Below are 16,872 nucleotides of genomic sequence, written 5' to 3' on the forward strand. Positions count from 1 at the left end.
TGCAAAAACTTCAAAGGGGGGAAAAGCGTTGTGACTCTCTGATCTTTCAAAGTGCCGCTACGCGCGCCCTCTACATGCGGCCTGTCTGCCAGCCACGCAGCAGCAGCGCCACCTAAGTGGCCAGCCAGCCAGCGGCCGCTAGACTCGGACTCAGTTATGATTTGACTGTTAAAAGTGACACCGTCTTACCCTGTTTACTTGCTCTGTGAATTTCATGTACTGCATAGTCCTTGAAATATATTTGTTCAGCTTGAAGTTATAACACTCTCTCAGTTCTCCAATTCCATAAATTCATTTTCTACCTCTCTATGGACCAAAAATATCCCATTTTTGTATCAGTGGTTTGTTATGGGAGAAATAATCAAGGTTCCAGTCATCGGAAGGTAATACCATAGGTATGTACACACAATGTTAAACAGCAAATTTCCTGCTTGGGAATCATCTGCAGCGAGCAAATGTATTTTTAATGATAATGAGTTTTGTTTAATTAGTCAACTGCATGAATTTCACTTAAATTATTAGTTTTATTAACTTTGTTCTTGGCATAAAATACTTGGATATAATTTACAACTCTTATCAAATTTTGATTGTTTAATGTATTAAGAACTTATGAAACATCTTCACTTCTATCTATTTTGCATTTACAAGATAACTGAATTTCTAGTTGTCATCTGAACCGTTTACTTAACATACTTCCTGTTATCGAAACTTCTCTCTCAGTTCTCCAATTCCATAAGTTCATTTTCTACCTCTCTATGGACTTAAAAATAGCCCATTTTTATATGAGTGGTTTCTTATGAGAGAAATAATCAAGGTTCCAGTTACCATAAGGCTCTAGCATGAAGTAAAATGAAAGATTATTATTTCAGTGCTATTTTATAAAACGCCATGTAAAATGTCATACAACAGGCAAACCTCTTATACCACCCACTTGATGATATTGTAAACTCACCGATGTCACTACTTACAGTAGAACATTCAACTAGCTTTCTCTGGCGAAAGAGCAGTAAATGGAGACTAACTAAGATAACAGAGGTGTGTGATGGAAAGGACAATTTATCGAACAGACTAGGATCAAGCAGCAGGTTTTCCACAGTAGATGCACATACAGAAGCAGTCAGTATATATCTCATCCTCTGATACAGTTGTCCACTGTTTAATGATATAATGAGTAGGCCAGTATTTAATTTTTCATGAAATCACACATACAGCAATGCTGTTAAACAGTTTTATGCGATTTCCATGTAATGATGCTCATTAGATAACAAATCTTCAGTTTCAATGGAATATATAAAAGACTGTTCGATATAGCATGTTCAAGTGCCTAAAATGCTAATTCACAGTTTTGTTAATGTTTTTAAAGTTGATATCTTAGAATAATGGGACAATTAGGGAAACAAGTGGAGTTATCATCTTCATAAACTCGAACTGTGCATTATCTTCATCTGTGTCACAGACATCAAAACTGAAATATTTATGAAAAGGAAGAAAAAAGGTTCCTGTCATTGAAATATGCCAATGACAAAGACAGAAGTGGTTTGTAAACAACAACTATGCATTGTCATGTTAGAACAGATGGTTATGACAACTTCTTACAATGTATAATATTCCAGTTTTGTGATTGTACCTATTTAGGAATTACTTCTATCATCAATGTCAACAGAAAATATTCCGAAACTGAGCACATGTATGAGAAATTAAGGATATATCTGCTGTCAAATCCATGAAATTGGGGCAGAATTTTAATGAGATTACTAAATAATTTATGAGTACAGGTAACAACTCACCGAACAGTAGAGGTATTGGAGGTATTGAGTGGTCGACGGGCACATAAACAAGACTGAAAGCACCTTTTTAGCACTAAAGTGCATGCATGTGGACACACAAACATACCCCTGCTCCCCACTAACACCTGTATGGCTACAGTGTACCAGTTGAATTGAGTGTATTTGTCAGCACTATGTAACCAAGGAAGTGTGTGTGTGTGTGTGTGTGTGTGTGTGTGTGTGTGTGTGTGTGTGTGTGTGTGCGCGCACGTGTGAGAGGGGGGGGGGGGGGCAGCTACAGCTCAAAAAAGGATTTACCTCAGAACTAGCGAAGTATTCGGTCTTGTTTATGTCTCTGTCAATAACTCAATGCTTTTACGACTCAGTGAGTTGATATCTTCACTCCTAAACTACTTACATTCTACCTGGACTTTGCTTTACTATATGCTGACATTAATATATTTATTCAATTTAAGTCTGCAAGACAAATGTCTTAGGATAAAATAAAGAGTATTTAATGCTCATAATAAATACTGAAAAAAGCCATTAAAACCAGTATGTGGGAGAGAGTTAAGTTTGTGCCAACATCTGTGAAGATGAGGATTCTGGGGAAGTATAAGTGAACACAGCTGAGTTTCAGTCTGAGACAATTCAAGGTGGCTCCCATAGTTAATGATTTGGTGCTCAAAGCACACATGTGATAGCTACCAAGCATTTAAATGGCCTTGCCACTCAACAGGTAACACTTAATATCTAGACCAAAAAGTTACTTTTAGGTAACTGGTCAAGTATTCAGGAGATTTCATGTGATTATTTGAGGGGAGCAAACAGTAATTCAGTCCCAAGGCACAATGTCAGCTACCTTCGGACAGTTGGAGGCTATCAGAAGTTTATGCCACAAAATTATCTCTGTATGTTATAAATCAACCTCTATATCATTAGGGAATATTTGAAATTAGTATTTCTAACCTTTGCCTGTGATTGTTAATTTGTATTTTTAACATCTGTGTGTGATCATTAACAACTTGAACATAATAATGAATTAAATGTTTTGACTCATTCCACACCCACTTGCTTTCACACTATGATGTATGTTTGGAACATGTAGAGCAACAAATAAATAAATATGACTTATCAAAATGTGCCTATGTTGAAGTAATCACTGTGTTAACAGTAACTGAGGACATATAAGTGGAGTATCATTTTAGACTACATGGCTGCATCAACCAAAATATGTATGCAATAATTATTAAACACACCACAGTCTTCTATATCTTCTGAGGTCCACATTTGGCACAAATGAGTGAAATGTTTGTGAACAATATGCCAACACGCTAAGCACATGTGTATGTCTTTTAGAAATACTACTTTTTGACTCTGCAGTCCTGGATCCAGAGAGAGTTTAAATTTTGCAGTCTTTTGTATGAGAGAAGTAGTGAAACAGAATTACAAAATGTGCTTCAAATGGAAAATTTGGGCAAAAAGCAATGACATTTCACAGTTGATGGCAAATGAAATGAATTAACTAAACAGAATTTTGCATAATTCAAAAAATTGTTAGTTAATTGCATTCATACAATGTCATAAAAGATGAAGTTACAAAGCTGGTCTTAATAAGTTCAAAGCAATGCTTCTACATGTAAGTGCAACATAAGATGTCAAATGATAGTTAAATAAAACACTCCCACAAAATTTATATGGCAGAGAGATGACGTTCCTTCTTTCTATGGGAACAATTATATCCGCTCTATAATGAGCAATTCTCACATAAAATGAGGCTATTGCTTATTTTAGGACATCACATCAAGCAGCTTAGTGGTGTTTCATAGCTAGAGCTTATTTTCATGAGAGCACCTCATTTTGGCCATCTGAATAATCAGGTTTCCAATTATGTGGTCAAACATCTCACCCAGTGTTCACTAATACTTATTGTCCCGCATCTTAGTTCAGTATTTGGAAATGGTGTTATACAGGGAGGTTCAAAAGAATTACTCCATGTTCAGTGTCATTAAAAATTCAGTTTTATAGCTACCCATTAATCTGAGATCATGTCTGAAGACAATTTAAAAATACTGAATAGAGGAGCTGGAAAAAATAATTTTATGCTACTATAAACATTACAAATCTGTAATGCATTATCTGACTTAACTGTAATTTATTAGCACTGTTCTTTGTTCTCCCCTTGTACTTTGATATCTCTGGAAGTGAACCCCGAAATTTTTAAGCATGATTGATTAATGGTGTGCTTTCAGTTACACAGCCAAGTTGTTGGTTCCATTTTGTGCACTATATTTGGAAAACCAATTCAGCTGTCTTCTTCATGTGCTGAGAGCCATGTTCTTACACATACCTGTTGCCTGGATCCCAACCAGACTATGTAGTATTGTTGGTGTCATACCACCACATATGACTGAGTTTGACTCCCGTGCCTGCTACGTTCTTCGATGCTCATTTGCTTTTCAGAGCTGGAAACAACTGGGAGAATGTAAGCTTCACAGAATAACATTGCAAGCTCTGGAAAACAAATGAGCATCAAAGGATTTAGTGGACACCAAGAGTTGAACTCTGCTATAAATAGTGGCACAACAGCAACAATATTTCACAATCCGCTGGGAGTCCAGGTGGCAAGTACACATAATCACACAACTTGTAGCACCTGAATACGATGGTTGGGTTGATGTAGAACCTAAATTATCTGATCTTTTATTAACCAACTCCTCGAATTATCTGACCATGTGTTCAACCATCCATCTGCTCCAAGAAGTGTGGCACCATTGTCGATTGATGTTGCTCCTGTCCTAACAGGTGTCCATCTGAATAACACTCCTCACGCATGCTCAATTGACAGACTCTTGTCACACCAAACTGTTCGCTTTACTGTACTCTTTAATCTGCTGCTTTATTTGTAAGCTTTTCAAGTTTATTGCTGTATTCCTTTTAATTTTAAGGTTACTGTGTAGTTTTATACAGTTTTAAAGTTGTGATTCAGTAGTGTAAGGATTCTGAAACACTAAAAATTGTTACAAGTCAGAAAAGGAAATGTTGTGTGCATAATCAAAGAGAAACTAAGAGTTCTGCAGAGACCTGACAAAGGTGAGTCAGTTACTAAATGAGCATGTGAAATGCTTGTTAGAGTGACACTCATTAAAGACTGCAAAAACAATGAAAAAGATCTTTAAGCTTTTGGGTTAACTGTAGATGGTGAGAACATTTTAAAACCTAGACTAGCACTTACAAAACCAAAACTTGAGCTCTTGAATGATGCAGTGTGGGTTTGGTGTTGCCAGGAAAGACTTACAGGGACCACCCTTTCAGGCCCTATCATAGAAGCTATTCAATTGCACCAAAAACTTGGGGTGGCATGTCTGAAGACAACAGACTGCAAGTAAGTGAAGGTTGGCTTCACTGGTGGAAACATCATCACGGCCTTAGGAAAGTTGCTCTTTCTGATAAAAGCTTTCTGCTGATGAAGATGAAGGTAGAGAGCATGTCACAAAATTTGAAACACTAGTCTCAGAAAATAATCTGGTAACTGATCAATTATACAAACATTGTTGAGAGTGTGCTAAACTATAAAACGCTCCCTCAAAAACCCTTGTCTCAAAGAATGAAACAGTCACAGGCATGAAACAAACAAAGGATAGGATCACCATTGCAACATGCAGCAATGCAAATGGTGAGTATATGTTGCTGTTGTTTGTAAACGACAAATCCAAGAAACCAAGAGCCTTCAAAAACACAAACACACTGGCAGTTTACATTTATTACAAACCTCAAAAAGTGCTTGGAAGAATGGTAATTTGTTTAAAGAATGGTTTTTGTTGCATTTGTTCCAGCTGCTAAAATCAAAAAATGTACAATGCCATGCAGTTTTATTGCTGGACAATGCCCCAAGCCACGCCTCTGAGTCTGAACTTCAAGTAGGTGATATAAAAGCTATATTTCTGCCCCCAAAATTTACTTCATTAATCCAGACAATGGACCAGTGTGTTATGAAGTGGTTAAAACAACATTACAGGAGGAAATACATCAGCGATTTGTTAGAGAAGACAGAAGAGCGTTGTGATCTTTTAGAAGCAATGAAAGGCCTCAACATAAAAGATGCAATATGTACAGTTGGTCAAGCTTGGGAAGTACCTAAGAAAACCACTCTACAAAAACCATGGAAGAAAGTTTGTCCTAGCCTAAATAAAGACCTGGAACTTCCAGAATCTAATGAGCCAATTGCTGTAGCTTCAGTCACTGATTTGCAAACTCTTCATAATTATGTCCAAATTGCTGAAGTAAAGGAATGGCTAGCAGAAGGTGACATTGCTGCTGTCACCAATGAAGAACCTGAAGATCAGTAGAGAAGTAATCTTGTTTTACAACAGAATGTGTTGAGCATGAGAAGTCATATGATGAAGAAAAGGAAGAATACGAAAAGATCAGCCATTCTACAGCAAAGGATGCATTCAAGACTGCCCTCAAATATCTGGAACAGCAGTCAACCACTAGAGCTATGGACATACTGTGTGCAAAGAAGTGGCATGATAGAGCTGTGTCAAGTTTTACGAAATTGAAACAAAAAAACACTCCACATTTTTTAAAATAGATTTTCAGTGTCCAAAATTAAGCTCTGTAAATGACTTGTTTCATTTTTCTCTGATTATCAGACCTTTTTGGCATTCTGACCTCTGCCTGATCTGGGAAGTGAGGGTTAATCGGGGTTTTGGCTGTGTGCCCGAAATTGCACCATTAATTATCAATAGAAGTGTCTTGGCTTGATAACATATTTGTGATGATCACCAACCTTGATGTCAAACCTTACAGTGTTTAAGTGAGGGTAAATTTTAATGAGCTAATAGCTCCATGGTAGAGTTAGAGAGAGAGAGAGAGAGAGAGAGAGAGAGAGAGAGAGAGAGAGAGAGAGAGAGACTGTCAAGAGCACTAAAGAGTTAGTGAAAATCTTCACTTGCAAAAAATAGTAGTGGAAGGGAAACTATATCAACTGATAGACATCAAATGCCATTAAAATGATATGTGGCTCCTAATGAGAAGACAAGTGCTGAGCTTAACATATAAGCAGAGATGACGAAGTCCACAAAAACAGTATGATGAGGACGATATATGTAAAACACTGATGATAGTACTGTTACTTCCAAACCTTGTACAAATTAAGTGAACTCAAAGAAGAGCCTTGAGCAGTGAAAGAGTGCAATGCTTAACTTTTAATCAATGGAAACACGTAGTATGGCCTGCAAAGTCTGCTGGTCCACTATTCATAACTGCAGGATAGGGCCACAGTTTGAGAACAGCAAGGGTAGTGTACAACCCAGACTACTTGCATCTTTGATACACAGTGGAGGGAAGTCCTGTTAAAGTTAGGGTGGCCCTAACGTGATTACAGTAAAATCAACAGTTATCAGTTACCTATAGAATGAACTTAAGTAGCCATGTGCACTACATGTCACAGGAATTGTTCCCAACAGGGGACTGCATAATCTGAGATGATAATGCAAACATGCGTATAGCTGGAAATGTCTACAATTAGTTTATCGAGTAAGAGGATGAAACAAGAAATGAAAAATTCAACAGTACTGAGTCACCGTGGTTTGTACGTGAAAACCCCATTAAGGGTAGATTATCCACTTTCTGCATCTCTAAAGGAACTAGAACAGTTTCTTTGTGGGAAACTACACAGGATTTATAAACATAAATCCCCAGTATTCAGCAAGCCAAATGTAGGGCTACACCATTGCAGATGTATATTTAGATTATTTTTATGTGTATTTATATTATTTTGTATAACTGCTATAACTTTCTTGAGAAATATTTCTAGTGAATAATTCTTGAGACTCTTCTCAGTGACAATAAATTAGTATTTCCTTTTGCTCCAATGAACTGTTTCTTTAAAAAAATCTGTTTATCAAATTTATGCAGAGAGGATCTTCTACATATTCCATGAATTTTCTGTTTTTCATTTTTTAAGAGAGTGAGAGAGAGAGAGAGAGAGAGAGAGAGAGAGAGAGAGAGATGCACATCAAAATAAATTAATGTGTGGGAGGTCAGAAATGATAGCAGAAACAGTGGGCATATCTGTGGGAGTAAAAAGGTGACAATAACAGAATACTTAAGAAAGAGACAGGTCACGTAGGTGATCTACACCACACACACACTGTAGAATTTTTTGTCTGACTGTTTATGCCTTGTACTTTATCTTACTTTTTTATACCCTGGATGCTTTTTTTCTGACTCTGTAACCAGCTTTTGTTGTATAACTTATGGATCTACTTTCAGTTTCTCTCACATATCTCTGACTTGTGAAACTTCTTTCTGCTGTTTCTTAATTATCAAGTTACAAAATATAATCTGTTCATAGCATTTTAATGTTGGGTGTTTTCTTCTCTCATGCTATTGTCTATCCCTAGAATCAGTTTGCTGATTAATCTTAATACCCAATTCTTTGAATGTACTTTTTCCTCACGTTTATCAAATGAAGGGACTCCATTTCTATCAGTGTCCCCTCTATCCCCAATTAAGAAAACTTTTTTTTTTTTGTGGGCATCAATCATGATCATTTTGTGATGTGTACAATATGCATTCTGAAGAACACTGTTTTCTGCATCTGCCATACATCGGCAATAAGTAGTTGCGGAAATGGTGAAACTATTTTGCTTCTAGCATTGGTCTTAGTAGTCATTTGAATGATGCTAATTAGGTAGGACTTATAGCACTTGCAGACTTGGGTGATGCTTGTCAGATTCATAAATACACTTTCTTCCTTTTTCATATTATAATACAGTTGTAACTTTTTTATGTAAGGGTACTCAACATTGTCAGTTATGCAAGAAAACTTGATATTAATAACATAAAATGCACTTATAACTTAGGTAACTGTGGTGCATAATTTACGAACCAAATAATTACTTCAATATGTAAAATACAGAAATAAGTCATACCCGCGACAATATATCAAAAATGTCTCCAGCTATGGATAATTCCTGGACACCCACGCCATCGAGTGAGAACTTAATTATATGAAGCAGTATAAATCCGAGACCCAAAAACTCCAGCAGGAGACTGACAGTGAACAGTCTGGTGACAGGATGACTCTGTCTAACTGCTGCATACAACTGCAGTGGTACAAGCACCATATAGCAGAGAAAGAATGCTAGATACAGCTCCACTGTTCCCTGAAAAAAGAAGACACCTCAAATTAAAACAAAAAGTTAAATAATGCAGAAAGAGGTTCAGTTCCATTCATCTTAAAAGATCACAACAATTTTTTACACTGACCTGTGTTTTCATTATTTCAATTGTTTTACAAGGAAAATGCAAGTGAGAAAACTAATAAATTATGAAACAGAATTGGTGACAAGTATTTACCTTCTAGAGGTGAAATATTTAGTAATGCTGATAGGCACATGTAAAAATAAAAGTAAAACCAACAATGTTATCCTAGTTTTTGAAAGTATTAGTTTATTCCTCACCAAACAGAGAGGTATGGGTTGGGAAATGTTAAAAATGAAGGGCAGGTCACTTGGACCAAGGTTGCAACTATTAGTTCCAAAAACTAGGACAGGGGGTGGGGAGGGGAGAGAGGGAGAGGGGGAGAGAAGGAGAGGGGGAGGGAGGGAGGGAGGGGGAGGGAGGGAGGGAGGGAGGGACGGGGGAGAGAGAGAGAGAGAGAGAGAGAGAGAGAGAGAGAGAGAAGAGAGGGAGAGGGAAAGAGAGAGAGAGAGAGAGAGAGAGAAGAGAGGGAGAGAGGGGGGGGGGAGGGAGAGAGAGAGAGAGAGAGAGAGAGAGAGAGAGAGAGAGAGGGAGGGAGGGCAGGAGGGGAGGCGAGAGAGGGGGCAACGGAGGAAAATGATGCACCATAAAGGAATTATCTGAATGGGACGCAAATTGGAAGATGTGATGTACATGTACATACAAACAAAAATTGGATGATTTATTCAAGAGAAAGAATTTCGCAAACTGAGCAAGTGAGTAACACACTGATCCACCTCTGGCCCTTACAAAAGCAGTTATTTGGCTTGGCAGCAATTAATAGAGTTGTTGGATGTCCTCCTAAAGGATACTATTCCAAATTCTGTCCAACTGGCATATTAGATCATCAAAAACCCATGATGGTTGGCCAGTCCTGCCCATAATGCTTCAAACATTCTCAATTGGGGAGAGATTCGGTAACCTTGCTGGCCAAGGTTGGATTTGGCAAGCATGAAGACAAGCAGTGGAAACTCTCGCCGAATTGTAAGCTGAGGATGGCTTACCATGAATGGCAATAAAATGAGGTGTAGAATATCAACATATCACTGTGCTGTAAGGGTGCTGCAAATGACAACCACTTGCAGACATGCACAATGAAAAGACTTTCATTGTGACAGTCTTCTCACTGTGCTCATCTGCTACTCATCTTTACAGTGAGTAGCAGTCTATCCTAATCCTTATATTGTTGTTATTACAACCTGGAGTTACCATCAACAGACAATTCACTACTTGTGAGCTGCAACACATTTTTCACTTGATGTCTTAATCTGATGGTAAATGACAGCATCATCTGTAAACAGTCTATGAGGATTGCTCAGATTTTATCCTAAACCACTTGTATAAAGAACAGCAGAGGCCTATAACACTTTCTTTGGAATGCCAGATAGCACTTCAGTTTTACTAGATCACTTTCCATCAGTTATTAAAAACTATGACCTCTCTGGCAGGTAACTGATTACAACTCACTTGTAAGGATCAGTGTCAAAAGAATTTTAGAAATCTAGAAAATGGAATCAACTTGTGACCTGTCAATAGTACTCAATACTTTGTGTGAACTAAGAGCCAGTTGTATTTCACAAGAATGATATTTTCTGAATCTGAGCTGATTATGTGTCATAAGATAGTTTTCTACGAGGCATTTCATAATGTTCAAACACAGTACATGTCCCAAAATCCTACTAGAAATCGATGTCAATGATATAGATTCCTTCTGTTTCCTTTCTTGTATATTGCTGTGGCTTGTGCAGCTTACCAGACTTTAGGTACAGATCTTACATCGAGCAAGCAGTTGTATATGACTGTTAAAAATTAGGCTATTTCATCAGCATATTACGAAAGAAACCTAACTGGTATACTGCCAGGATGGTAAGACTCGTCTTAATTTGATTTATGTTGCTTTGACTCTCTCTTAGAAATGCGTCAAGCAAACTTTTATCTGATGTTCTGAGTAGATAAATTTTACATTTATGTTTGGTGGATTTGGATAATATGGTACGCAGTCTCGCTGCAATGACCTTGTGGTCACTGGTGCTATTTATTTGCTCAGGATTCTTCATCACTAAGAGGTCTAATATGTTACTGCAACCACTGATACTTTTGAGTGGACTCCTGAACTAATTGCATCAATGATTACAACGTGTAAGCAATCTTGTGGTGTGTAGTGGAGAGTACATCTAGTATCACTAGCTGTTTCCCCCTTCCTGTTCCATTTCCAAATGGCATTTTGGAACGACAACTGTTGGTAAATCTCTGTATTAGGCCTAATTTCTCAGAATATCTTATCGTGGTAATTTTGCAAGATGCATGTGGGAGAAAGCGAAACATAGATTGCCTCTTCCCAGAATGTACTCTTCAGGATTTCAATAGTATACCTTTCTGTGAAACACAATCCTTTCTTCTACCATTTTCCACTGGACATTGTTGAGCATCTGTGTAATGTTCTTGCAGCAACCAAACAATCATTCAACAATTAGTTGTCTATCAGTTCTGTTAATTCATCCTGGTAAGAGTCCCAGACTAACGAACAAGACTCAAACAATGACCAAACCCAAGTGTTTTGTAAGCCATCACTTTTGTGAATGAATTATATCTCCTCAAGATTCATCGTACGAATCTCCAACTCACATCTGCTTTTCCTTACATTTGTTTTACATGGCTGTTGCACTTTGGGTCACTCTGGATCGTTAGCCCTAAGTATTTTATGGAAGTTATTGTTTCAGGTGATTTTTCACAAACAGTGTAATCACACAGTAGTGGATTTCTTCACCCATTTATGCATAGCAAGTTAAAAACTTTGAGGTTCATCGATGACATTGTAATTCTGTCAGAGACAGCAAAGGACCTGGAAGAGCAGCTGAACAGAATGGACATGGTCTTGAAAGGATATAAGATGAACATCAACAAAAGCAAAACAAGAATAATGGAATGTAGTTGAATTAAATCTGGTGATGCTGTGAAAATTAGATTAGGAAATGAGACGCTTAAAGTAGTAAATGAGTATTGCTATTTGGGGAGCAAAATAACTGATGATGGTCGAAGTAGAGAGGATATAAAATGTAGACTGGCAATGGTAAGGAAAGCGTTTCTGAAGAAGAGAAATTTGTTAACATCGAGTATAGATTTAAGTGTCAGGAAGTTGTTTCTGAAAATATTTGTATGGAGTGTAGCCATGTATGGAAGTGAAACATGGACAGTAAATAGTTCAGACAAGAAGAGAATAGAAGCTTTCGAAATGTGGTGCTACAGAAGAATGCTGAAGATTAGATGGGTAGATCACATAACTAATGAGGAGGTATCGAATAGAATAGGAGAGAAGAGAAATTTGAGGCACAACTTGACTAGAAGAAGGGATCAGTTGGTAGGGCATATTCTGAGGCATCAAGGGATCACCAATTTAATATTGGAGGGCAGCGTCGAGGGTAAAAATCCCAGAGGGAGACCACGAGATGAATACACTAAACAGATTCAGAAGGATGTAGGTTGCAGTAGGTACTGGGAGATGAAGAACCTTGCACAGGATAGAGTAGCATGGAGAGCTGCATCAAACCAGTCTCTGGACTGAAGACCACCACCACAACAACAACAACAACAACAACAAGTTAAATTTATTTATGTTCTGGGTAAATTGCCAGTCCTTTGACGAAGTGTCAATCCTCTGAATGTCTTCCAGCAATCTGCTAACATCCTCTGGCACTGCTTCCTTCTTACAGACAACCGTGTCACCTGTGAAATGCTGTATGGAGCTTTCGACATTGTCCACTATGGCGACCAAATGGCCTTCTTGAAGCCAACACTCCCCCACTGTGGAATCTGTGTACCCATCTGTCTGCACCCAGAGTGATCCTCATGTTCAAATATTTCTTAATATTTGTGTAGCATCACACCATCTTGAAGCACTCCTGAAGTAATCTTTCTATCTGTCAGTTTCATTTCATTAATAAAAATGAGATCGACAGGAAGTGCAAAATGGCTAAGCAGGGATGGCTACAGGACAAATGTAAGGATGTAGAGGCTTATCTCACTACGGGTAAGATAGATAAAGCCTACAGGAAAATTAGAGAGACCTTTGGAGAAAAGAGAACCACTTGTATGAGCACTGAAAGACCTGAGTCGAAACAAGGCCCCGGGAGTAGACAACATTCCATTAGAACTACTGACAGCCTTGGGAGAGCCAGTCCTGACAAAACTCTACCATCTGGTGAGCAAGATGTATGAGACAGACGAAATTCTCTCAGACTTCAAGAAGAATGTAATAATTCCAATCCCAAAGACAGCAGGTGAATGACAGATGTGAAAATTACCGAACAATCAGTTTAATAAGTCACAGCTGCAAAATACTAACGCAAATTCTTTACAGACGAATGGAAAAACTAGTAAAAGCCGACCTCGGGGAAGATCAGTTTGGATTTCGTAGAAATATTGGAACACGTGAGGCAATACTGACCCTACGACTTACTTTAGAAGCTAGATTAAGGAAAGGCAAACCTACATTTCTAGCAATTGTAGACTTAGAGAAAGATTTTGACAATGTTGATTGGAATACTCTCTTTCCAATTCTGAAGGTGGCAGGGGTAAAATACAGGGAGCGAAAGGCTATTTACTATTGGTACAGAAACCAGATGGCAGTTATAAGAGTCGAGGGACATGAAAGGGAAGCAGTGGTTGAGAAGGGAGTGAGACAGGGTTGTAGCCTTTCCCCGATGTAATTCAACCTGTATATTGAGCAAGCAGTGAAGGAAACAAAAAGAAAAATTCGGAGTAGGTATTAAAATCCATGGAGAAGAAATATAAACTTTGAGGTTTGCTGATGACATTGTAATTCTGTCAGAGACAGCAAAGGACTTGGAAGAGCAGTTGAACGGAATGGATAGTGTCTTGAAGGGAGGATATAAGATGAACATCAACAAAAGCAAAACGAGGATAATGGAATGTAGTCGAAATAAGTCGGGTGATGCTGAGGGAATTAGATTAGGAAATGAAACACTTCAAGTAGTAAAGGAGTTTTGCTATTTGGAGAGCAAAATAACTGATGACGGTCGAAGTAGAGGGGATATAAAATGTAGACTGGCAATGGCAAGGAAAGCGTTTCTGAAGAAGAGAAATTTGTTAACATCGAGTATTGATTTAAGTGTCAGGAATTCATTTCTGAAAGTATTTGAACGGAATGTAGCCATGTATGGATGTGAAACATGGACGATAAATAGTTTGGACAAGAAGAGAATAGAAGCTTTCGAAATGTGGTGCTACAGAAAATGCTGGAGGTTAGATGGGTAGATCACATAACTAATGAGGAGGTACTGAATAGGATTGGGGAGAAGAGAAGTTTGTGGCACAACTTGACTAGAAGAAGGGATCGGTTGGTAGGACATTTTCTGAGGCACCAAGGGATCACCCCTTTAGTATTGGAGGGCAGCGTGGAGGGTAAAAATTGTAGAGGGAGACCAAGAGATGAATACACTAAGCAGATTCAGAAGGATGTAGGTTGCAGTAGGTACTGGGAGATGAAGAAGCTTGCACAGGATAGAGTAGCCTGGAGAGCTGCATCAAACCAGTCTCAGGACTGAAGACCACAACAACAACAACAACAACAATTATACGCTGAGTTCTATCTGCAATAAAATCCTGAATTCAGTCACAAATCTGATCTGATTCTTCTTTTCTTCTTTTTCAGCTCAAAATGGTACCAAATGCTTTCATGAAGTCAAGGAACATGGCATCAACATGGGTGCACTTGATCTCATGCACAAACATAATGAGCTCAGTTTTGTGAGATTAAATCACAGTGGTTCTTTCCCATCTCTTAAAACCTTGTTCAGCACATACCTGTCTATGTCATAATGAAGAATACTTCGGAATTTTATTCATTTGTGCTCCACATCTTTGTTCTCAGAGTTGAATATTTTATGTTGGCTACTCAAATACTTTGAAACTTGTATCCTATCATTCTTGCTAAACAAAAACAATTTCTTATCTTTCTCAACATTCCTTGTAATACTCAGAGTCGCTGATGCTATCAGAGCCGTATGATCACTGATGCCACCTTCTACATTAACTGATTAGAAAAGTTTAGGTCTCTTTGTGGCTAGGAGGTCTAAGATGTTACCTGAAAAGTAGGTTCTCTAACTAATTGCTTGAAGTAATTTTCATACCAGACATTCACAATAATATCATGCGAACTATTATCTCTGGCACCAGTTTTGATTGCACAATTGTCTCATTAGCTGGCACACTGAAGTCCCCCCTACTACAACATCAAGGTCAGTAATCAGGAAACTCACTCACAAAATTCTGTAAGTTCTTTCTGAAGTGCTCTGCTACTATGTCTCCTGACAGAGGAGGTCTATAGAAGCAACTGATTACCACATCTGGCCCACCTCTGACACCTAACTACACCCAGATTTTGGTATTTCACAAATTCCGATGATGTTTTATGCCTACCACCACCTTAGAATATGTATTTTCGTCAACATAGCAAGGGCAGATCAAAGTCAGCACCAACTATAATTGTATGGGATGAGTATCTATTTGAAATAAGACTCAACAATGTGGGAAAAGACTGATTGTTACTTACTATTAAGAAGACATGTCAAGTTGCAGACAGGCAAAATTAAGAGGCACTCACATATAGCTTCCGACCACACACTTCATCAGTAACACACACACACACACACACACACACACACACACACACAATTGCCAACTCCAGAATCTCAGGTCAAGTTGCTGGAGTTAGCAGTTGCACGTGTGTGTGTGTGTGTGTGTGTGTGTGTGTGTGTGTGTGTGTGTGTGTGTGTGTGTCTTTTATTGACGAAGGCTGTGGCTGAAAGCTATATGTGAGAGTCTTTTAAGTGTGCCTGTCTGCAAGTTGACGTGTCTTCTTTATGGTTAGTAGCAATCTGTCTTTTCCTACAGTGTTGATATTCCTACCTGGGATTTCCATTGTTTGAAATAAGCCTCAAACTGTCATGGACCCTTTCAGCAATTACGTCACCTGAATTCAGGGGTTAGTAAAAGTAACCAATTATTAATTTATTTCTGCTGTCAAGTATAACCTATACCCACACTAGCTCATGTGAAAGATCTACTTCCATTATATGATGAACCACTCCTAACAGTGACAGACACACCACTACCAACTAAATTTTGTCTATCCTTTGTGTACACCATTAGGTCCTTGGTAAAAAGTTTAGCTGAACTTATCTAAGGGTCTTAGACAGATTTCAGTACCTACAAAAATTTCTACTTTAGAGCTTTCTAAGAGCACTTGGAGTGATTTGGACTTTCCCAAGGCAGCTACAATAATTTACAAATATAGTAATGATGTTTTCTAGGTTTACTCTAGTCCTGTGTTTGACCTGCTTCCTTCAAACGTGTACCCTTGGATGAAGTTCTCCAAGACACACTAACCTGAAAACCATGTGCTCCATTACATCCAGCCCCTACTATACTCTCTACGTAGCTGCCTCCCATGTATAATGGTCCTCTGACCTCTTAAGCAGATCATGTCACCCCTACACTCTATGATCCAAGTCAAGTAATCTAGAGCTTACACAGCCACAGAGCTGCTTGAGCCTCTGATTCAGACACTCCACTCAGCTCTGTACCAAAGACCTGGAGAATCAGTCTTGTCAATTATGCAAAAATACACTTCAGCATTACAGTTTTTTCTGATGTGTTAACTGTTCTCGTGATATGCCAAAAGTACCTTAATTTTGTCTGGATTATTTTGGCCTCCAAAGATATTTTTTTGTTTTATTTTTCCATTACTATTTTATTTGTCACTTTTTCAGCCCACAACATGCTCAAAATCTCTTTCCAAACACACTATTCAAAAGACTACCTAGCATAAATTTAT

At 38.2% G+C, this 16,872-nt stretch overlaps 1 protein-coding gene across 1 annotated transcript in view; it reads right to left on the reverse strand.

The window, feature by feature from the left end:
• The window catches only part of LOC124547828 (integral membrane protein GPR180), a 65,258-nt gene that overhangs the window by 25,883 nt on the left and 22,503 nt on the right, over positions 1-16,872 (reverse strand). Inside the window, exon 3 of the mRNA XM_047125133.1 lies at positions 8,708-8,941. Coding sequence (XP_046981089.1) covers positions 8,708-8,941 — 234 coding nt within the window. The remainder of the gene's footprint in view (positions 1-8,707; positions 8,942-16,872) is intronic.

Source organism: Schistocerca americana, chromosome 1 (genome assembly GCF_021461395.2).
Source record: "Schistocerca americana isolate TAMUIC-IGC-003095 chromosome 1, iqSchAmer2.1, whole genome shotgun sequence".
In the NCBI taxonomy this organism is placed as follows: domain Eukaryota; kingdom Metazoa; phylum Arthropoda; class Insecta; order Orthoptera; family Acrididae; genus Schistocerca; species Schistocerca americana.